Raw genomic sequence first — 23340 nt, 5'->3', positions numbered from 1 at the left:
GAGATTTTGTCTCGAAATGTGTAGAGCATTTCAGAGATCTGCACAACAAATAAACAATTGTTATAGAGGATACTCAGGGGCGCTTCCGGATCTTCTCCTTTCTGGTGTTTTTTAGAAATTGTTTTATCCTGCTGTCTTGGGGGGGGTGTTTTTACAAAAGATATTCAGTTTAAATGTTTTATGATATGAACTGTAGGCCTCCTTGAGAAAACGCTTGTTTTGAAAGGCGGCAAAAAAAATTCCTGAATATAAATATATACACAAAAAAACCCAAACCAGAACACACACAAGAGAGGTGAACCTGAAAAGGGACTCAAGAGAAATGCCCTCTCTGCTTGACCTCCAGTTTCTTAATACGTCTACCATGTTTTGGGAATACTGACGTCGCGCATCCGGTCATAACAACCCACCAGGAATGTGCGCAGGGGGACACGGCGGGACTCTACCGGGAAGCGCTTCCTTGGTCAGTGTGACTGGCACAGAGGGTTGGGCGGAGGGGCTTCCTCACTGCTAGCTGTTCTGGGTCATTCCTTGGCTTTCAAAGTCATATGAGGTTGGGGTGAGGTAATCACAGGCTTCCGCAGTATCACTTGCCACGGTGAGTTGTGTCACCGGCCGCTGGTGAGCGTGGCAAGGCTTCCTCCCAACCTGGGAGCGGCAAAGGTGGGTGAGGAACACCCGAGCAACTGCGCGGTGGTCCCAGCCCACTCCCCCCAGCTCTGCACTTGGGAGGAAGGCTGGGTGTGTGTGGCTGCTGCGTTGCAGAAGCTCCTGTGCCGTGGAGCAGCCGGACAAGCAAGCTCTCCTCCACTCTCTCCTGCAGGGAAGTCTGGTGGGGCAAGTCACTGGCCTCCAGGAGGCCTATTTATTTATTTATTTTTTAAATTTATTAATCGCCCATCTGACTGGTCACCCAGCCACTCTGGGCGATGTACAACCCACCACAAAACAATTTAAAACAATAAAATTTTACCATAATTTTTTTTTTAAAATACCCTAACCCACCCCAAATGCCTGCCTGAACAACCACGTTTTTAATGCACGACGGAAGCTCATTAAAGAGGGGGCATGGCGGAGTTCCCTAGGGAGGGAGTTCCACAGAGTGGGGGCCACCACAGAAAAGGCCCTCTCCCTCGTCCCCACCAGTCTAGCTGTCCTGGCTGATGGGACAGAGAGAAGGCCATCCGAGGCTGATCTTGTTAAGCGGCCTGTTTGGTGCTGCTGGAGGCGCTCCTTAAGATAGGCTGGGCCGGAACCATATAGGGTTTTAAAGGTCAAAACCAACACCTTGAATTTGGCCCGGAAAACAACTGGTAACCAGTGCAACTCCTTCAGCACTGGAGTGATGTGATCTCGCCGGCGGCTGCCTTTAATCAGGCGAGCCGCCGCGTTCTATACCAGCCTAGGCGCGCCGAGTGTGCCTTGCAACTGCCGGGATGACCCCCGCCCACCCTTGCAGCGCCAAGGCTGGGGGGACATTTGGGCGTTTGTTCTTCACGCTCAGCAACGGCTGGTACTACAACTCACCGTGGCAAGCAATGCCGCGGAAGCCTATGATTCACCCGCGACTGACTTGGCTGCAAAGCAGCCAGATTTGATCCTGGTGATCACAGTGGTTAATAAAACCTGCTTTTTAATAAAACCCCAGCTTTCGTTTTAAAAAATCCGTGTTGTTCTAAATGGGGCACAAATTATGCCCAGTCCCTGCCCCCCCCCCCCCACACACACAAAGGAATTTTACATAGCACAGAGGCGGCATCCAAGCTAATCCCACATTCGCAGCCGGCAGAGCTCCGGAGTGAGTCCCCTCCTTCCAACTCCCAGTTGCTGAAGGCAAACAGAGAAAACGAAAGTGCTCCTTTCTCTCCGGAGTGCGAGGCGGCCATGGCAGCGGGGGGTCTCTTGAAGGAGCTCTGCGATGAAACTACTTGTCCCATCTGCCTGGAGCTCTTCAAGGATCCAGTGACCACAGGATGTGGGCACAGTTTCTGCCACGCCTGCCTGGCCCGGGGCTGGGGGGACGCAGACGCGGAGGCTGCCTGTCCGCAGCGCAGAGAAACGGTTCGGCAGAGCAGCCTCAGGCCACATCGGCAGCTGGCCAACTTTGTGGAAATCACCAAGAAACTCGTGCGGCGAGGGGGAAAGGGGGGAGGAGAAAAGGGAAAAGCCTGTGAGATACACCAGGAGCCCCTGAACCTTTTCTGTAAGGACGATGAAACCCCCATGGGTGAGGAGTGTGGCAGATCCGAGGAGCACAAATACCGCGAGGCGGCTCCTCTGGAGGAGGCTTCCCAAGCGCGCAAGGTAGGGAACCACTGCGCATCTTACTGGGGAGGGGGAATCGCTGTGGCTTCCTCGTGGATGGTGCCTCGTAGATTCATTCGGATAGCAGCCCTCTGCGGGCATTCGCCTGCTTGCATGTGAGGCCGGAGTGTGGAGGGGGACGTGTGCGCGCCCGGCTTCCAGGTAGACCTCCGCACATTGAGCGCGAAGGTCTGAAGAGGGCTGCATAAGCTCATTCAGCTGAACATGCTTAGAATTCCTATGATCTTGAACCCGAAGCATGGATCCTGTTGTGTCCTCTGGATTTTTACAGCGGATACTACAAAAATTACCATCAGTTCACAAATCATCTCTGTGGCCAGAGATTGTACCAGAAATCCATGGATCTAATGATTCACGGTGCCACCATGGCACAAAATCATAGATCCCAGGTGTGGAGCCCTCCTGGATCTTTATGGTTTTTTTACAGGGAAAATCCCCCAAACCACAGCCTTATCACAGATGAGCTTTGCTGCTGAAGTGGAACCTTAAAGCAGTGGATCAGGCACTTTATGGCACCTCCCTGCCACAAAAACCTGGACCCAAAGCCCAGATCCTCATGGGTCCTCTCTCTGTATTTCTACAGGGGATCCCTCCAAATCCAACGTCATATCAAATATCACATCGGCCTCTATGGACTGAATGTTAAAAACCACAGATCTGCAATGCTTTGATACCACCAGAGCACACGCATGCACACAAAACACCAAACCCATGCATCTGAGGCACTGATCTTCTTGGATCCTCAGTATTTTTACATGGGATCCACCTGAAACCACAGTCGAATTATAGAACAGATGTGTGCCCATGGACTGAACCATAAAATCAGGGATCCAGTACTTCACCATGTCTCCATGGTGCAAAAAGGCATGGATCCTCTGCAGTTTTACAGAGGATACCCCCCAAACTACCGTCAGATTGCACAACACCTCTGTGCCCATGGACTGAACTATACAAATCATAGACCCCATACTTCACAAAGCCAGCGTGGCATTAAAACTTGGATCTGGAGCGTGGATCCTCTGGATTTTAACTTGGGAACCCTCCTCCCCCAACCACCATCATATCACATTCACAGAGTATTTCCTTACCCACAGTTTGTGCAGTAAATACGACAGATCTGCGGCTTCACAGCACTGCCTTGGCACAAAACATGGAGCTGAACCACAGATCCCTATGGTTCCTCTGGATTTTTATAAGACATGCCCACAAAAGCACTGTCAAATCACAGGTCACATCCATTACCACAAACTAAACCATAAAAATCATGGACCCCTTACTTCACAACCATGGGGCAAAACGGTGGATTTGGGGAACAGATCCTCTGGATTTAACAGGGGACTCCCCCCTCCCCCCCAATGAACATCAAATCACTGATCCCATCTATTCCCATGGGCTGCAGCAGGAAAGCCACAGATCCAGTGATTTCAGTATGCTGCCATGGGATAAAAACATGAATATGTGACATGCAGATGCAATTCTGTGAATTTACATTGTTTTTATACCGATCCCCACAAAGCCTCTATAAAATGAGAGATCACAGCCAAATCCATAGTTGTTGTTGTTCAGTCATTCAGTCGTGTCCGACTCTTCGTGACCCCATGGACCATAGCATGCCAGGCCTTCCTGTCCTGCGCTTTCTCCCGGAGCGTGCTCAAGTTCATATTCATTGCATCTGTGATGCTATCTAGCCATCTCATCCTCTGCCGTCCCCTTCTCCTTTGGCCTTCAGTCTTTCCCAGCATCAGGGTCTTTTCCAGGGAGTTTTTTCTTCGCATTAGGTGGCCAAAATATTTGAGCTTCAGCTTCAGGATCTGTCCTTCCAATGAGCAGTCAGGGTTGATTTCCTTTAGGATGGACTGATTTGACCTCCTCGCAGTCCAGGGGACTCGTAAGAGTCTTCTCCAGCACCACAGTTCGAAAGCATCAATTCTTCGGCGCTCAGCCTTCCTTATAGTCCAGCTCTCACAGCCATACATTACTACTGGGAAAACCATAGCTTTGATTAGACGGACCTTTGTCAGCAAGGTGATGTCTCTGCTTCTTACTATGCTGTCTAGGTTGGCCATAGCTTTCCTCCCAAGGAGCAAGCGTCTTTTAATTTCATGGCTACAGTCACCGTCTGCGGTGATCTTGGAGCCCAAGAAAGTAAAATCTGTCACTGCTTCCATTTCTTCCCCACAGGTGCTGTGCTTCCTGGAACTGTCATTGTACAAAACCATGGTCTGAGGGCACAGATCATCATGGATCCTTTTAATTTTCTTACGTGGGACCCCCTCTAAACCGAGGTCAATTCACGGATCACTTTCATGCCCATGAACTGAACTGCAGAGGATCCACGGGGTCTGTGCCTTGCATGCATGTTTTTGTGCCTTGGTGGCGTGACAAAAGTACAGGATCTGCAATTTTTATGGCTCCGTCCACATGGTCCACGTTGTTGTACCATAGCAGCACCAAAAAGCTTTGGATCTCTGATTTATTATGCTCCTGCAACCCAGTCCTTAGAGGGGAGGACTTGGAGGGGCTTCAGCGCTTATGGAGACGTCAGTTTCCTGGAAGGAGGGCACTGCAAGCTTGTGATGTTTCCTTTATACAGGTTTATTTACACTGTGCTCAGGATGAAGGCCTGTGACATCACAATGCCAAGCAAATCCCTGCTTTCTCTCAGCTGCCCAGCAACCTTCTTCTGCCCTCTTTCTGTCTTCTATTCACCCTTCCCCCAGATCCATTTTTTCCTGCCCCCTCAGGCCTTGTAGAACAAAGGTTACCAATTCAAGATAACCTTTGGGTAACCTGTCCAAAAGACTGCATTGGGGGAAATCCTCAGTCCTTTTGTACTCAGCAGCACTGAACGAACGGTAAGGGATCTCCAGAGGTAATACAGACCGACCCCAAACACATAACAGATTTTTATGATTCAGTCTGTGGAGGCAGTGTGTGATTTGTGATTGAATGGTGGCTTTGGATGTAGCCCGTGTAAAAATCCTATGAAATCAACAGGATCCATTTTTTATTTCGTGGATCACGAAATCCATGATCATTTTTTATTTACTTTCTTCCATAAGGGGAATAAGGAACTGCATCCCAGTAAGCTGAAAGATGAATGGCTGAGAAATTGTGGGATAATCTTTTATTGGTAAAATTGACTGCATATCATAAATCCCCCAATGTGTTTGGTTGTGTTAATGAAATATGGAGGTGGCAACCCCCCCCCCCAGTTTTGCATGAAAACAAGCCGTGCTCGGGGTGGGTTGGTTTGATGAAGCAGCAGCAGGGACTGTGAAATCCATGTGTGCGTGTGCGCGTGTATGTGGTACAGGCAGCCTGTGGGAGCCATGTTACCCACCCCTGCTCCAAAAACAGTAATTGCAAAGGGTCCGAAGGGGGACCATGGAACCACAAACCCCTTCAGTTCTATAACCGGGGTGGGGTGGGGTGGGGTTCTGGCCTAGTCCCTGTGTGTGGCGTTGCTCCTCCCAGGAACGATGGCCTTGCTGGTTTAAGAGGCGGCAATTTCCTGACTCCTCTACAGTCAGAAAGCCATCTGGGACCTCCCGTGGGCTGCTGAAAGATCTGTGGAGGGCTTGTGGATGCTGCATTCTTAAGGCTGTTAGTATGAGAGGCCCCTCTGAACCCCATAGAACAGGGATGGGGAACCTCCGAAGCTCCCCATAGAGGAAGCAGTGGGCTCTCTACTTTTACTTCCCTTGCATCCCGTTATGCTGAAGATCTTCTGAGATACCCTGCACAATCACCTTCGTAATCCTCCTTAAAAACCAAGGATGACGGGCTCTTTCAACGGAAGGTTTCTAGACTTTTAGCTTTGCTGTTTTAAATCTCTATTTTAAATTCCCACACTGCTGCTAGGTTTTATTGTGGTTGTATTGTTATATTGTGATTTTAATGTTCTATATATATTATATTGTTTTATTGCGTGCTGTTGGGTTTTAATTTTGGTGAACCGCCAAGAGAGCTTCGGCTATTGGGCGGCATAGGAATGAAATAAATAAATAATAAAAATAAATAAGGTATGGTGGGATGATACGGTTTAGCCTGGAGAGTTGGTGTCCTTACCAGGGCTGTTTGCCACCTCAGAAATTCCTGCACTTTCCACCATTTTACACTGGTCTGAAAGCTGCCTTGACGCTCAGCCCTTCTAAGATGCCTCTTGCGTTTGGCATTCCTAGAAGGAAGGCCTTTAGCACAGCATGCCCCTCGCTCTAGGAAAGGACTTGAGTCATATGGCGAAATACAAGCCAAAAATGTGTTTCCTTATTCCAGTCTATGATAGTCCCGCATCAGCGGATTTCTGGATGTATCCACTGATAGCAGTGGAGGCTGGTGGCTCCGATTTCAGTGGGGCTTTGCGTCCATTCTGGATTTTACTCAGAACCAGCCAGAACTCTAAAGGAGCTATCCAAAGTGCTGAACCCTATCCCCCAAATGGGTCCAAGCACTCTGGAGAGCTCCTTTAGAGTTCTGGCTGGTTCTGACTAAAACCCAAAATGGATTTACAGCCCTACTGAAATTGGCGCCATCAGCCTCCACTGACTGATAGTCCAGTGGATATATAAGTGAATGTTATGCCCAGTATCTCAACAGATCTAGCAACTTATCTGTAGGCTACTATGGGATAAAGACCTCCTCCTACAAAATGCAATAGCATGTGGGGCAGGGAGCAAGCATATTAACCATCTCCCACCACCACCAATGAACCTAATGTGATTTTTAAATTTCTGTTTAGGCTGAGATCTGTAGCTGGGTGGAGATTCTGAAGAAGAAGAGAATAAAAATTCTGGCATATAAAGCAGATGCAGAAAAGGAAATCCAAGACCTGCTTGTAAGTGGCACTGGGAAGAGGGCATGTATTATTGTTGTTATTGTTATTAACATCATCATTATTAGTGATAATTAAAACATCTAACATGTAAAAAACTAAATATAAAATGCAGAAGAGTCAACAGCCACGAGGCAGCTCTGCTCCTCGGAATATCTAAAATTTGGGATGTCTGATCTCCCAAAGAATTTGTTTATGAAAAGCCATTGAAAAGTAGGCCTAGTACATCTTTATGAAACTCTTTCCCTGCTGTATATCGAATTGTATATCTATGAAAACTCACAGGTGCCTTTTCTACAACGTTCTCTTGAAGCTGCAAAGACTGCCTGTATTCCTGAAATAAGCCAGCTTTTCTCCTCTCTATCCACTTATTGCAGAAGCAAACCAAAGCAGAGAGGGGAAAGACAGTGGCTGAGTTCCGACAACTGCACCAGTTTGTGGAAGTACAGGAGAAGCTTGTGCTGGCTCAGATGCAAGAAGTGGAGAAGCAGATCCTAAGGCAAAGGGATGAACAGCTGGTCAAATTCTCAGAAGAGCTCTCCTCTCTTGAAAGTCTCATCTGGGAGATGGAGGAGAAGTGTCAGCAGCCAGCGAGTGAACTCTTGCAGGTAAGACAGTGACAGAAACATCCCAGGATCTTCTCCACTGGAAGCCTGGCTCCAAAGCTTTCTCTGTCTCCTTCCCTCCACAAAGAGTAAAAGAACCCAGTTTGTTCGGCACGGAGAACCAGTTCTCTTACATACATGAGAGTCCAAGATGAACAGGGCCTTCATATAGAACTAGAGGTTTCTGTGTAATGTTGATGGAATCTCTTGCCTTTTTTACCTGTCTGCTAATGTGCAGTGTCCTAATACCTCCCAATCAGGAACTGATCATGCCCTCCTTATGGGCTTTCCAGAAGCATCTGTTTGGCCACTCTTGGGAATAGGATAGTGAGCTAGGTAGACAGATCGATCCTTGTTGTCTTCCTTCAGGGCTTCCTTCTTATGTGCTGCCTTATTGCTGGGACCTTTGGTCATCGTTGGCATCTCACTTAATTTAAAGGGTTATGCTACCTTCTCAGAGTATTTCCTTGCCATGAAACAGCATCAGATTTATCAGACTGACCATATTCAGAGAAATGGATTAATACAGGGAAAATGATAAGTAGCCCTCTGTAGCTCACAGCAGAGCCCACATCCCCTAAATACCCTCGCTTAACATACACATCTGCTTCTTTCTCTTGTGAAGGCCTGAAGGACATTCAACTCTCATTGTAGGGTTCATAGTATCATAGAATAGTAGGGTTGGAAGGGGCCTATAAGACCATTGAGTCCAACCCCCTCTCAATGCAGGAATCTTAAGTCAAAGCATCCCTGACAGATGGCTGTCCAGCTTCATCTTGAATGCCTCCAGTATGGGAGAGCCCACAACCTCCCTAGGGAATTGGTTCCATTGTCGTATTGCTCTAACAGTCAGGAAGTTTTTCCTGATGTCCAGCCGGAATCTGGCTTCCTGTCACTTGAGCCCATGATTCCGTGTCCTGCACTCTGGGATGATCGAGACGAGATCCTGGCCTTCCTCTCTGTGACAACCTTTCAAGTACTTGAACAGCGCTGTCATATCTCCCCTCAGTCTTCTCTTCTCAAGGCTAAACATGCCCAGTTCTTTCAGTCACCCCTCATAGGGCTTTGTTTCCAGTTCCCTGATCATCTTTGTTGCCCTCCTCTGAACCCTCTCCAGCTTGTCTGCATCCTTCTTCAAGTGTGGTGCCCAGAACTGGACACGGTACTCCAGATGAGGCCTAACCAGTGCTGAGTAGAGGGGAACTAGTACTTCCCTGGATTTGGAAGCTATGCTTCTATTAATGCAGCCCAAAAGAGCACTGGCCTTTTTTGCAGCCACATCACATTGTTGGCTCATCTTCAGCTTGTGATGGACAACAATTCCAAGATCCTTCTTGCTTGTAGTGTTGTTGAGCCACATATCCCCCATCTTGCAACTGTGCCTTTGGTTTCTTTTTCCTAGGTGCAGAACTTGGCATTTATCCCTATTAAATTTGTTCTGTTGTTTTCTGCCCAGCGCTCCAGTCTATCCAGATCACTTTGAATTTTGTTTCTGTCTTCCAAAGTATTAGCTATCCCACCCAATTTTGTGTCATCTGCAAATTTGATCAGCATTCCCTGCACCTCCTCCTCCAAGTCATTAATACAAATCTTGAAGAGCACCAGGCCCAGGACTGAGCCCTGCGGTACTCCGCTCGTTACCTCTCCCCTGTTTGAGAAGGTCCCATTGATAAGCACTCTTTGAGTCCGATTCTGTAGCCAACTGTGGATCCACCTGGTAGTTTTTCATCCATTTTCTCCGGTGCTTGAGTGGAGGGTGCTCTGCAGAAGTACCATAAGCTGAACACGAGAGGGCCAGAGTGCATCCCCATAGCGTGGTGTATGTCAGGCACTGACTCTCTTTCTTTCTCTCTTTTTCCTTCTAGGATGCTAGAAGCACCTTGCAGAGGTAAGTGGATCCTTTTTAATATATATAAAAATAAAATTGGTTTTAACCTTATAAAAACATACAAACAGTATCAAATCCAATATTTGATCAGATGGATAGCTTGCTCAGTCTGTGTTACAATTAGTGAATTCCTTATCATTCCAAAACTTCTGTCTTCTCACGTGGCTATATTTCTTTCAGCCCAGTGTCCTTTTCCATAAGTGTCATTTGTTGGTGGTGGTTTCAGTTTATCCTTATTTTCCTTTGCACATTGTATAAAACATTTCCATGCAAATAGAAGTCTCCATCATGGCTGTGCTCTCTTTCTGTCCATTTTTGTTTGGTATGTTTCCCCATTTCAGCAATCATCCACAATCCCTGCTGCCATAGAGCTATTGATATTTCTGAACTTTGCTTCCAGAATCTTGCCATTTTCAATCATGCAGCCACATAAAAAAGGTTTAATCGTTCTTTACGCATAACGTTTTTATTTCCTCCCTCACATATTGGCAGCAGTCCCAATGCTGGACGCACGCCAATTTGTTGTTTGACTATTTTCGTGCTTTCTAGGAAAACTTTGACCAAAACATGACTCTACATTCATTTCCATGATGCTGGAAAGGGTCTGGATAGCATGTGGACAATATGGCCTTCCAAGCCCCTGGGAAGGCAACGTAGCTCTCCAACATGTCCCAGGTAAAAATAGGGACCTGCTTTTGAACTTGTACCACTCTTATTAACTTAGGAAGGATCACTGCCAGAGCTCTGTCCCCTCTTCTCCATCTCACATGGCTCTTCTATGTCCCTTATTTATTTGTTTGTTTGTTTATTTATTTCATTTATAGCCCACCTTTTTTCCTCCTTAAGGAACCCAAGACAGTGTACATAATCCTCCTCCTCCATTTTATCCTATTAGGTCCCTTTTTTTAATCTGGGACATGTTGGAGAGCTACGTTGCCTTCCCAGGGGCTTGGAAGGCCATATTGTCCCCATTCCATCCAGACCCTTTCCAGCATCATGGAAATGAATGTAGAGTCATGTTTTGGTCAACGTTTTCATAGAAAGCATGAAAATAACCCAGATAATCAACAACTCTGTGAGGTGGGTTGGGCTGAGAGTCTGTGACTGGCCCAAAGTCACCCAGTGAGCTTCCATGGCTGAGTGGGGACTAGAACCTGGATCTCCTGACTCCCAGTCCAATACTCTAGCCACTACACCAGAACAGAACATAAAGGACCATCCCATACGTGCTTATAAATCTCTCAATACATATTAATATGTTCACTGCACTTCTGAGTGGTGAGAGGTTCCAGGGATGCAGTGCTTATATGGGTTTAGTTTCCTTTGAAAGGAGGTCACTGGAGGCTTTTGGCGCTTTGTAATATTTGAATTCATTTACAGATGCACAGGTTGGGTGAGCATAGGTGGAGGCACAGCTGAACCACTCCCATGGTCAGCCAAAAGAACTGCCTGTCAGGAGCGCTCTGGCGGCTTCTCCCAGTAGATTCCAATAGCCAACTCAAGACACAGATGAAAGGATTTCTTTTCAAAGCTTTAATCCTTTTACAACGTAATGACTCTTTCAGATGCTAATCACCAGCGACTAAAGCAAGGAACAGCAGAGTGGCCTTAGCTTCAAGTAGGCAGTTGATCCCCGTTTGAAAGAGAGTCACTTGAAGACCCAGAACTTATGGGCTAGGGAGTGATCCTCCCTCTTTCCCTTGGGTCCATGGGAGGCGGCCATTGCTTGCGCGCCAAACGGGCGCTACGCCTCCTTTCCATGCCCTCCATCGCTCATCGCTCTTTGCGTCTGCGTCGAGCATCTTAAGAAGCCCCCCTCCCACATTCCCTCACTACCCAGGTCACTATCTATCTCTGGAATGCTGGCAGGAGGAATCTCTGCCAGGTGCTGAGCCTGTGAGGGATGAGCTGGCCCCCCTCCCACGGATATGTGTTCCTCTTCAGAATGTGAACTGCTCTGAGGCTCTATGGGCTCAGTTTCCACCCTGATATCGCCCCACTTCAGATCTCCTGAGAGAGGCACCCCTGAATCCCTTGATGCTGTTAGCTTACAAAGTCCTCAAAACTCATATCTTTCTCTCTCTCTCTCTCTCTCTCTCTCTCTCACACACACACACACACACACACACACACACACTGCAGCCTCTATTGCTCCACACAGATACATCTAGATTACTCTGGCCTGGTTCACATATAACAAGAAGCCACCTTGGGTGAATTTCCCCACAGGGTTTCTCATTGTGGCAGTGGCCACCATTTTGAATATTTGGGGCATGACAGGCACACTCACTGTAGCTTCTCGTTATGTGTGAACCCAGTGAGGGTAGGTTGTTGGGGTGGTCGACAAGCCACCCACAACCCTAAAACAGCCCATTGGCTCTGGGTGGCTTGTCAGCCACCCCAACAACCTACCTGCACTGGGTTTGCATGTAATAAAAAGCCACGGCATGCCCCTGCTGCACCCTGAATATTCTGAATGCTGGCCATCACCACGTCAAGAAGCCCCACAGTGATTCATGCAAACCAGGTCTTTACCTTTAGTTGAGATGGGGGAAGAAAGGCATGGCCCTTTTCAGGAATTTCCAGGTGTTTCCTAACCGTTCACAAAGCGTCCACTGGCCATTTGGCCAGCCATCTCCCTAACAGAAGATGTCCCTGGCAACTTTGTCCCTGGTCATTTACATCTGCAGTCATTCTGGCCCCATTCACCTGATCCTGCATTGCCCACCCCAATCCCAAGACAATATGAATATCTTTGAAGGTCAAACTTATTTTGCCCCCTATGGGCTTTTTCTCAGAAAAAGGTAACATTCACAACACTAATTTTTTTAACAATCCAATCATTTATATTATTAATTTCTCTGAATGTATTCCACGCTCTATTAAAATCCTGTATGGATAGCAGGTGAGCATTAATTTTTCTCCCCCAGGAGTGAGGTGAAGGAGACATTTGGGAATCCAGCGGTTTTCCCTCTAGAGCTCAAGTGGTTGATCTGGGGATTCAGCGACATAACTTCCTCTCTGGAGGCCGTCGTGAAGCAATTCAAAGGTAATTTTGACAAATGGCTGCAAGGGTTTTATGCTGGGCATTGTATTGGTGTAAAAGTGAACATAGCCGGCTCTTAACCAAAGCCATAGTGGGACCTGGGGGACCTGGGCCCAGCACAGAAATAACAAGAAAATGGATTAAAAAAACAGCTACAAAAGCCAACATGAGACAAAAAAGAGACACCGCACCCGTGTTTGTGGTTCCTGACACATTTCAAGAATACCTCTTTCTGAAGGGAAGTTCTGGATTACGTCCAAAACTTCCAGATGAGGCATCTTGCTTCTAACTCACTCTTCGAAGACTAAGTCCTCCAAGATATCCCCATTGCCCTGAGCTGAGTGGCTCCCTCCACGTGTGAAGGACACGTGGGCATTGTTGCAGGCACAGCCCCTGGTTGGTGGGCAATACTAATGTTTCCATGGATTCGGGGCCCCTATTCTTGCAGTGTTTTGAGATTTCAAATCAAACATTCCCAGGCTGAGCATGTATAGGATATGGTGGCCATTGTACTGGCATAACGGCCTCTCATTGTACTGGGCCTCTCTCCCTGTGACTGCCACCACACACACACACGCATACTCTTGTAGTATTGTTTTAACATTTTGTTTTGTTAAGGGGATACAATATCTAATATATTTTTATTAGGGGAGTACATTGTTATTTTTTTAAAACTACCACTTTGCCCTAGAACTTTGGCTCGCATCCCTCTTGTTTGATCCAGGTCTTCAGATTTGAAACTCTTTCCTCTTTTAGAGTTAAATGTGTGAAGCTAAACTTGTCTGGGCCTGGAGAGCCCTGGGATGAGAGGCCTCCTGAGAACCCCATGTTTGCTGCCCTCAGCTTATTAGAGGGGCCTTAAATGCCTCAGCATAAGTTCCCTCTTCTGGGTTCCTGCCAATGTACTATTCCTGAGTCTCAACGTAGGAGAGAATCCAGAACCCTCTTGAGTAACTAAATGGCAATGTTGCTTGATTCAGATTACCGTCTTTGTTGGCTTAGCTGGGAGCAAGCCGCCTTGAACACAATGAGATTTACTGAAGAAACATGCTTAGGATTGTGCTTTTATTTGCAAGGATTCCCCCTTCCTTTGTTTCAGTTTCTACTTAATCCTTTACCTGACAATTTGAAATAGATGCTGTGTTACGAACACATTTTGTTGAAGGCACAGCAGTCTAGTCCTTAAGCCTTCTATCTTCCTGCTTCCCCAGATGCTCTGTTATCTGGTCTTCAGCTGCAGAAAGGTAAATTTCCAGTGGAGGGCTGAATTCACAGGAGGGATGGGGACTGGTCACAAATTTGGCTGGTTGCATTTCCTTGGGGATAAGTAGTTCTGTCCTGCAACCCTTGGAACCTTCCATAGGTTCACTATGAGTAGTGGGGAAGTCAACAGCCCCATAGCGACGTGCATTTGTACAACGACTGAAGTCACAGATGGCGGGAGATGGCAACAGGCCTCTGTCCCCAACCCGCGCATTCAGGTGCGCACCCGCAACATGCGCCCGCATCTGCAAGCGAGCATACTTAGGCGGGGCTCGGTGCAGTCAGGAACCCTGAGAAAGCAGAGCTCCCAGTCGTGTAGAGCCCTGGACACCCACGCACGCTTGCACAGGCAGAAGCATGTTGCAGATGCATGTTTGGAGACGGAGGGGAGAGAGCCAACCCTGCCTCCGCATTTGTCATAGGCAGGGAGAGCCTGAATGTGAGTGTAGGGCTAATAAGTGAGGCGTTCGCGTGTCATTTGATTTGTTTTGCACCTGACTCTTTTACACTGTCAGAGAAGACCTGCCCTGCTGGAGCAGACCAAGGGGCCATTTAGTCCAGCATTCTCTTTTCAACAGAAGCCAAACAGATGCCTCCCAGAAGCCCAGGGCCTGGAGGCAACAGAAAGGAGAGAGAGGGAGGGAGGGCAAGCAAGCCAGCCTCCATTGACACTAATAGAGGATTTCTTTTGTTAGCCCCTGGTGAATGGGGAGTTGGGGCTGGGGTTTACAGGGCTAAAGTGGCTGGGCTGGAAGTTTTAAACCCTTCTTTGCAGTGGTCCCAGTCCAGATCAGGGCCCTGTGCGCATACTCTAACGTTTAAAAAAAGAGATAGGATGTGCTGCATGCTCTTTATTTAATGTAGCATACAGTTTAACCCTCAAATGCCTTGGTGGACAGATTGGGCATGATATGATATGATATTTTTGCATTTATAAACTGGGGCCGTGTCTCCACAACAACAAAAGGAGAAGGGAGGAGTGGCTTACCCATATTTTTCTAAGAGCTGGTTTTGCTCCAGGCAGGGCTCCACACGGGTGCATCGCACCATTCCAACACGCATTACATAACACACTTCCGGGGGTCGGGGGGGGGGTCGGAGTGAACGTCATCTGAGTGGTGGGGGCTGCTCAACCAACAAGAGAGGCTCCGCCCCGCCTTTCTCCATAACAAAGGCACGAATTAATTACTTCCTTTCAAGCCTCCCAAGCCCTTTCTAGCCTGTTTATGCGCTTGATCTCTGTAAGGAAGGGGCGAATTAATTACTTCCATGTGCACATTTAAGGTGGCAAGCCTCATTGAGCACAATGGGAGTTACTTCTGAGTAGGCACACACATGCTTGTGCTGGGAAGGAAAACCTCCTTGACCAGTGTCACGGTGAAAGGCACAGCCCTGGGCAGGGCTAGCAGACCCAAGCTAAATGTCGGGGTTAGGGGACACAACAACTATATCATGGAGAACCTGACCTAAGGAAAAGAATCGGACTTTAAGCAGTCTCAGGAAACCCAGTTTTTCCCTGATAAGCTCGGGGGGGGGGGTGCTGGATGGCCACAATGTCATGTATCCCTAACAATCTAAACATGCAACCAGCTCGGAGGAAATCGCTGGTGGAAACTAGGGGTGTACGAACCCCACTCACCCAAGGCCACGAGGGCGTCCGCGGGGGGGGGCACGATCCATTCCTCCCCCCGGAATCCTTCCTGGCCGGCCCCACTCTGCGGCAAGTCTGTGGAGCCGCCGGCCGTGTCTGCGTGCTCCTGGACCTCCTCTGCAGCCGGTCTGCGGATGCCATTTGCGTCCCTGGTCTTTGCCGTGATAGGCTACGTAAATCTTTATGTAGCTTTTCACGGGAAAGAGCAGGGGCGCAAATGGCGTAGTGGATGCCATTTGCGTCCCTGTCCCTTCGCATGATAGGCTACATAAATTTTTACTTAGCCTTTAACGGCAAAGAGCAGGGGTGCAAATGGTGTTCACTATGCCAGACGCCATTTGCGTCCGCAGACCAGCAGTGGAGTGAATGGATGGACCCAGACCCGGCCAGCGGCAGGTAGGATCCGGCCGGCATGAACTTCGTGGGGTGGCGGAGGTGAGTGGTCCGTTCTGCCACAGACTCCGGAGTCCGTGGCGGAATTCTCCGCCATCCCTAGCAGTGACACCCCCGGGGTCACAGTCTCAAGGAGGGTATTTATTGTGGGGAAATCCTGGAAGGAGAAGAGCATCCCAATCCTGAATTCAGTGCAAGGGTGTCCTACTGATTGGAAAGGGAATGCGATTGCTGGGATGGCTCTTGGATCACATCAGTCTGTCTCTCCGCTGATTCTGCTTCTCTTCTCTTCCCTCACCTCCCACACATCCCCAAACAGTAAATGTAACCCTGGATCCAGACACAGGGAATCCAGAACTTGTCCTGTCTGAGGATCATAAAAGCATGACATGTGGAGACCAGTGTCAGGATCTGCCTGACAATCCTGAGATATTTGACTCTTATCCTGCTGTTCTGGGATGCCAAGGATTCACAGCAGGCCGACATTTCTGGGAAGTCATTGTGGGGAGTGAGGAGAAGTGGGCTGTGGGGGTCGCCAGTAAGTCTGTGAGGAGGGAGGGCTGGGTTCCCTTTAGTCCTGCAGAAGGGATCTGGGCTGTGGAGAAGTGGGAGAAAGGGTACCGGGCCTCCAACTCCTCTCTGAATTACCCTCCTGTGACCGCAAGAGAGAACCCCAAGAGGATCCGAGTGAGTCTGAACTGCGCCGGGGGGGCAGGTAGCCCTTTTTGATGCCGATGCAGCAGCCCTGCTCTACACGTTCACAGAAGCCTCATTCTCGGGAAAGACCCTTCGTCCCTTCTTCTGGCTGTGGGGGGGAAAAGCCCACCTCAGAATCCCTTAAGGAAGCCAAGTCTGCCGCACAGGCCCTGCTGGAGTCATTCTCCAGACCAGAACGACTGATCTAAAAATCAAACGTTTGTTAGCCAGGAGCCCCTTCCACTGCTTTGCAAAAGCCCTTGGATCAGATCCATTCCAGTCACAGTCAGCAGAAATAACGAGAATGGAGTCCTGCTTCTCTCCCTCCCTTTCCCAGAGTTCCTTCTTCCCACCGTAGCTTCGCTCATCAAGAGACGGTAACACTTTAACAGTCATAAATGAGATCAGAGCGTCAATCCTAGGTTTAATTTTCCCTTTTCCAGGGGTGTTGTGGGGCGGGGAGGGGACAGAGCGCTGCCACATCTCCCAGAGAGCTATTGGCCAACCTCTGCATGCCAAATAAGAAGCTGAGCAGAGGAAGAGCGAGAAACTGGGGGAAATGGTCTGAAATAGTCCTGAATTAGCCTCACAGGTCCATCAAATCACTCTTTTCTTTTGTCCAGTAGTCTGGTTCTCTGGTCAGGGGTTGCCTGCAACCCTGATAGCCCAAAGACTACTCACAGAATGCTGGTAAGAAACCCATCGTCAGATAATCACCATCCCATCCCCCCCCCCACCACCTTAGAAAAAGGTTGGGAGTTTTGCATCCTGGTAGCTGACCCTGGCAGCAACTGTGGCAAGAGCCATGTGTACAGCCCCCCCCCCCCGCCAGTGCCCAGCTCTGATGAAAGTTGCTTACTAAGGGGAGATCCAGATTGCTGCTGTTTGGAGAAGGCAGGCGCAGGTGAGCTGCTACCATCTTTCTTCTGATTAATTTTAAAAAGGATGCTGCTGCTGGGGGATGGCAACCCCAACCTCTCCCCCTCCACACTAGAACTTATCTCTCAACAAAGGACATGCCCAGACATCTGTGGCCGCCCGGCTTTGTAGTGTTCCACACACCTGAGGCTCCCCCCCCCCCCGACTCAGCCCTACGTTAATTTGGTACGTGCAAGAAGCGGGTGGAGAATGCATGATCGATTGGTCAGTTTGAATTTCCAGCCGATGGGAGTTCCTGACCCTGTAAAACCACAGTTTGGTTGGTAAATCGTGTCTTTGAGCTGCTGACAAAGTGTTGAGATTAAACCATGCTGTGGAGCCCAAGGGGCCTTCCCCGTGGTACGTTAGTGGATTCCTAATCGTAAAGGAGTGGAGATCTAAGTTCTTGAGGGTAAAGTCCTGGGGCGTCTCTACATTAAGGAAATATCCTTCAGCTTTACCGCGGCTTTTGCTTCCATTTTCTTTGTGGGATCGGGGTCGGCTCATTGGACAGCGAGCACGTGATTAGGAACTGAAAACTTCCCTTGTGGGTAGGGATGGATGGACTCGCCTCCGTCCAAGCTGCAGGGGAGCTCGGCGCGCCCCCCACCCCGCCCCGCTCACATGGCCTGGACCCACTCGGCGAGCCTCCCTGTTGTCCTGTCCCTGCCTGCCAGGCCATGCGAGCCACTCCTACTTAGTGCGCCGAAGACCCCAGCAGTCAAGGCCTTGTGCTTTATGTGCATAAGGGCTTGACTGCTAGAGTCCTCAGTGCCCAAAGAGCTCTAGCCATCTCCTCCTCATGAGGGCTTCCTTGACACCCGGTGGAGACAGTACAAGGCCTCAGCGCCATGCACACCTGAAGCGCTCCGGCCATCTCCTCACAAGGAGGAGATAGCGAGAATGGTTGGGGCGCATGCAGTGATGGCAACTCTGGGCTGCTCCGGGACACTCACCGAGCTCTAGGGCGCTCAGTGGCTGGATCCATCAGCACCCCAAGGCTCTGCAAGCGGGGTCCGGGGTGTGTGTGTTTCCTGGACCATCCCAAGCCCTCACAACATCCCTACTTCTCAGCAATGCTCTATAGCAGCGGTCCCCAACCTTTTTGGGACCAGGAACCGGTCCGTGGAAGACCATTTTTCCACGGACCGGGGGAGGGGATGGGGCTGGGCCACAGTAGGGGTGTGGGAACCCTCCTTACCTTGGGTCCGCAAAGGGGGTGGGTGATCTGTCCCTCTCCCCCCCTGGAATCTTCGTCGGCCCTGGACTCGCTGCGGAGCTACTGGCCGGCTTCGGACTTCTGGCCACTGGGATGCAAATAGCATCCGCATAGTGGATGCCATTTACGTCCCTGTTCTTTGCAGTAAAAGTCTATTACTGCAAAGAACAGAGCCGGCTGGCAGCTCCGTGGATGTGGAGCCGGCCAGGGCCAGCAAGGATTCTAGGGTGGGGGAGAAGGACGGATTGCCTCCCCCCTGCGGACCCAAGGTAAGGGGGGGTTCCCACACCACTACTGTGGCCCAGTCCCTAACAGGGACAGGGGGTTGGGGACTGCTGCTCTATAGCATTCAATGAAACAGTGCCATCTAGTGGCTGCTGATATTTTGGGTTAACTTTTATTTTACAAGCCGGATTAAGCTCAAAAAGTGCAGAGGACGCTCTGGAGGTTGATGATGACACGTGAAGGACCTGCAAACTTCATGAGTGGCCAATCATGAGTGTGCAACAGAAGCCACGTGGAGAAATGATCTTACCTAGTTAATTCTATATTTCATTTTATTTTCAAAGCAGCATACCATTTCTGAACTTCCCTCTGCTTGGCTCTTGAATAAATACCCTAAACTGGAAACTCACGTTAATTTAGGGTTTTTTGTGTGTGTGCCCAACCTAAGGTTGGTCTTACACATTAGCCTGCTTTTCATGGAGATCCAAGGGAGCTCTGGAGAAGGGCCCTCTCTTTCTCCACCGGCTTGGATTCCCACATGCCCAGGTGAAGACGTGGGTGGTGGAAACAAATAGTCCTAAACAGACAACGAGGGAAGGCTTGCAGCTGCTGTGAGCTCTCGGGGTTGGAGTTACAGACTCCCATGAATCACATGGGGAGGAGGACGAAAAGGGGAGGGGGCGTTGCTGAAGCCTTCATCTGATTGGTTCACATGCATGTTTTTTTAAAAAACCTATTAAAGGCACTCAAGTCAGGTATGGGCAGTTTCTGGTCTGCAAATATTCCCTGGGCCTTCATAGCTGGTTCTTAGTGGGTGAATGGCTACATTTAGCTTAAACTAAGGGCTTTAGAGCTGCAAATGGCATCTGCTATGCCATTTGCATCCAGAGTCAGCCCTTAACCTAGCGATACGGCACGGCAGTGGTGGCCGTATCGCTGGCAATAGGGAGCTGGCCAGCAGCATTGCAGAGTCACTGCAGGGAGGATCCAGCTCTGGATGGTTCTGGGGAGGAGGTGGAGGTAAGCGATCTGTTCCACCATGGACTCCGGAGGCCAGATTCAAACGAATCTGGCCTCATTGGGGTCTGTGGCGGAATTCTCCGCCATCCCTAGTCAGAACTGGATGGTAATTTCAGGCACAGTAGCACCCTAGAATGGGGATTACTCCTGCCCAACATCAGAAAAATAGGTGCAGGGTTTATATTGGGATTTTCTTGTAAAGGTAACATTGTTATTTCTTGGAAGCATTGGATAAAAAATTATGGATTTATAGCCCCATCAGAGGAGATGCCAAATTTCAGAATGATAGCCATAAGGGGTTTTGTGCAAGGGTGGCCTTGACATTTTGAGGTCTCCAAAAGAGGACATACTTCTCTATGTTACTTGTGGACCATCGTTCTGAAAATTAGAGACAGCCTAGAGGTGTCCCTACGTAAGAAACCAGAAAAGTTTCAGAAGGACAGGTGCAGCAGTTCATGTGGAAGGGGAGTTCTCCAATTTGGGGGAGGGAGTGATTTGCTTTCCCTTCCATTCACCCCCTTCCCAATAGTTTTTGGGTAAATTTTTATGGAAATACACAGGTCATTAGAGGTGTCCCCCAGGCAAGAAACCCTCAAAGTTTCTGAAGGATATACATGCCTGCAAATTTAGAATTACTAGAATTTATTTACATTTCACCAAGGTTAGCAGCAGGGGAACATGGGTGGGAAGGTGCTATTGCACTCGTGTCCTGCTTGTGGGTTTCCAGTGGGCACCTAGTTGGCCACTGTGTGAAGAGAATGCTGGACTAGATGGACCTTGGTCTGATGCAGCACGGCTCTTTATGTTCTTAAATATAGAGTTCCTCTGAGCATATGCAAAATGATTTTCTTTCACCACTGAGCACCTACATCCCCCCAATTCTATTCCCCTCCATGCAACCATCCCTCCTCATCCTACCATCCTCCAGCAACGCTTCATAAAAACAGATGTCTTGTTTTGTGCAACTCTCCTCTACTTCCTTCTTGCTATGCACGAGCTCTCATTGTATCTTCCTCCCCATAACTTCGTTTGTGCCAAGACTTCACCAGGATTCAGCCATTGAGTCTGTTTTCAAAACAAGGGCTAATGTATGGAGAAACTCTGAGCGTGTACTAACTCCCTTTCCCTCACCACTGAAGCTAGGGTTCATACACGCCTGCTCCCCCAATGACAAAACATGTATAGGACTGAGCCGAAAGGGTAGTCAGTTCATTAGCCAGAATTGGGTAGGCACTGTATTAAGCCTGCAGTACCGTGCTCACAACTCAGGACTTATTTCTGAGTAAACCGGCAGAACATCAAGGTGCAGACCTCCCTGCAAAAGTAACTTGTGCTGGAATCCTATGCACACTTTCCTGGGGGTAAGTCTCATTAAACATAAAGGGGCTTACTCCTGAGTAGGCATACATAAGATTGCATAAATGAGCAGCATTTGTCTCCCCTCCACTTAAAAAACAAAGCAAAACCTCCTATTTTTATGAAAGCTTTCTGTTCATAGGAAGCTGCCCTATACTGAGTCAGACCCTGGGTCCATCTAGCCCAGTATCGTTGATACTGACTGTCAGCAGAGGCTCTCCAGCGTTTCAGGGTCTTTCGTAGCCCTGCGTGGAGCTGCTGGGGATTGAACCCGGGACCTTCTGCATGCAAAGCATGTGCTCTGCCACTGAGCTGCGGCCCTTCCTATTGCTGGATAATGGCAGCTGACAAACAAAAAAAACCCATATTTGTTTCTCTGCAACCACGTGAATCCATTTTTCTCAAAGACTTGAACGAGAAGGAGGAAAACCAACCCTCTTGTCTGTTTGTATAAAGTCAAATACAGTCCAGAACTTCTCTTGCCCATGGAAGAGAATTCTCTTTAAGAATTCCCCAAGATATGCTCTGGGTGGAATAAAGAAGAGAACGAAAGAATGGGATGGGGAGGGAAGAAGAAAAGAAGAATGGTGTTTGGAAATGCAGGGGCGGGGGGAGAGAATTCCCTAAGCCAAGTGGCTCCTTTCAGAGATATAGTACTTCAGAGGAATTTAGGAGGCTGTGAAGGGTTTGTAAGGACTGCATATACTTTAACTTTATGAGGTGAGTTGGCTGAGGGTTTTTCTAGCTTTTTTTAAAAAAAACTAGAACCTATTTAAAAGCCTCAGCAGTTCCTCGATCGTGATGCCACATAGTCCTAACCCTCCTTTTGGAATAATTTGAGTCCTACAGCTATTTAGGAGAAATTAAATTGGAGGGGGAGAAAGAAGTTTGTGGAGGCTGATTGGATCCTTTGCTGTACTGAAGCTACTAAACTTCTGCAGAAACCAAAGACTCCCGTTTAGGGCAGTGAAATCAGATGCTGTGTGAAATACCAGTATTTCACATGGAACTCTTTCTTCCCTTCCATCTCCCTCTTCAAAATTTAATTGCAAGCAAGCTCCCAACACTGGGCATGTAAGAGAAGAAAAGTAGGGGGAGAGAGGTTTTTTGCACCTCAGAACCCTACACCAGAGATTAGGGATAGTACCCTCCTAAAGGTCACTTAAACACCTTTTGATTAGGATCTCTAATCCCCTGTGTGGCTTGACAGGGTTGTTTTTGTTGTTTTTTACTTCTTGTTTTAGTCTTTGAGAAAAGGAAACTTTATGCATGGCTAGGGATGGCGGAGAATTTCTCCCCGAAACTTCGGGGGGCCGAGCGCCAACGTGTTCGGCCCCCCGAACAAGTTTCGGGGAGAAATCCTCCGCACCCCCCCGCACCCCGCACCCCCCCGGGACAGGACTTACCTTCGCCGAATGTCCCTCCCGGCGGCGGGTCCGGCCGGCAGTTCGGCGGGTGTTCGAGCGGGGCGGGAGCGGCAGCCGGTCTTTCGACCGGCTGTCACCGCCGCCATTGCAATAAAGGAAAAAAAAACGCCCCCTGATAGGCTACGTGACGATTAACGTAGCCTATCACGGCTAGATTTGCAAAGTCAGCCGTGATAGGCTACATTAATCGTCATGTAGCCTATCAGGGGGCGTTTTTTTTTTTAAAAAAAAAACTTTCGCGTTCGCGGCCGGGCGAGGCGGGAAGCCTCCTCCCCAGCCTGAATTTCGGCCGGGGTGAGGCGGGAAGCCTCCCCCCCTGGCCGGAACTTCATGGGGGGAGCAGCGAAGCGCCTCCCTCCCACCGCGAACATCCTTCGAGGACAGGTAAGTGACTTTCGTCCACCCCTATGCATGGCTAGCACAAAAGCCACTGAACCTAACTGTCTGAAATTTGGCAGGTTCGGTCAGCTCTAT

At 48.9% G+C, this 23340-nt stretch overlaps 1 protein-coding gene and 1 pseudogene across 6 annotated transcripts in view; both read left to right on the top strand.

The window, feature by feature from the left end:
• The first annotated feature begins 1780 nt into the window (after positions 1-1780).
• LOC146355650 (zinc finger protein RFP-like) overlaps positions 1781-23340 on the top strand; it is a 25075-nt gene continuing 3515 nt past the window's right edge. Inside the window, exons 1-6 of one of the 6 annotated variants that reach the window (XM_084831060.1) lie at positions 1804-2304; positions 7067-7162; positions 7537-7767; positions 9630-9652; positions 12583-12701; positions 13834-16354. In XM_084831060.1, the coding sequence (XP_084687186.1) occupies positions 1885-2304; positions 7067-7162; positions 7537-7767; positions 9630-9652; positions 12583-12701; positions 13834-13877 (933 nt within the window). In that variant the 5' untranslated portion in view covers positions 1804-1884 and the 3' untranslated portion in view covers positions 13878-16354. Of the gene's footprint in view, positions 2305-7066; positions 7163-7536; positions 7768-9629; positions 9657-12582; positions 16355-23340 lie in introns of those variants that run through there. The other 5 variants (XM_084831062.1, XM_084831057.1, XM_084831061.1 and 2 more) reach the window with 5 other exon arrangements.
• LOC146355651 (butyrophilin subfamily 1 member A1-like) lies at positions 14069-22989 on the top strand (annotated as a pseudogene).

The sequence above is a fragment of the Heloderma suspectum genome, chromosome 2 (assembly GCF_057233095.1).
Source record: "Heloderma suspectum isolate Gila_16-S chromosome 2, 16-S_ref, whole genome shotgun sequence".
Lineage (NCBI taxonomy): Eukaryota > Metazoa > Chordata > Lepidosauria > Squamata > Helodermatidae > Heloderma > Heloderma suspectum.
This window is presented reverse-complemented; position numbering and strand designations above follow the sequence as displayed.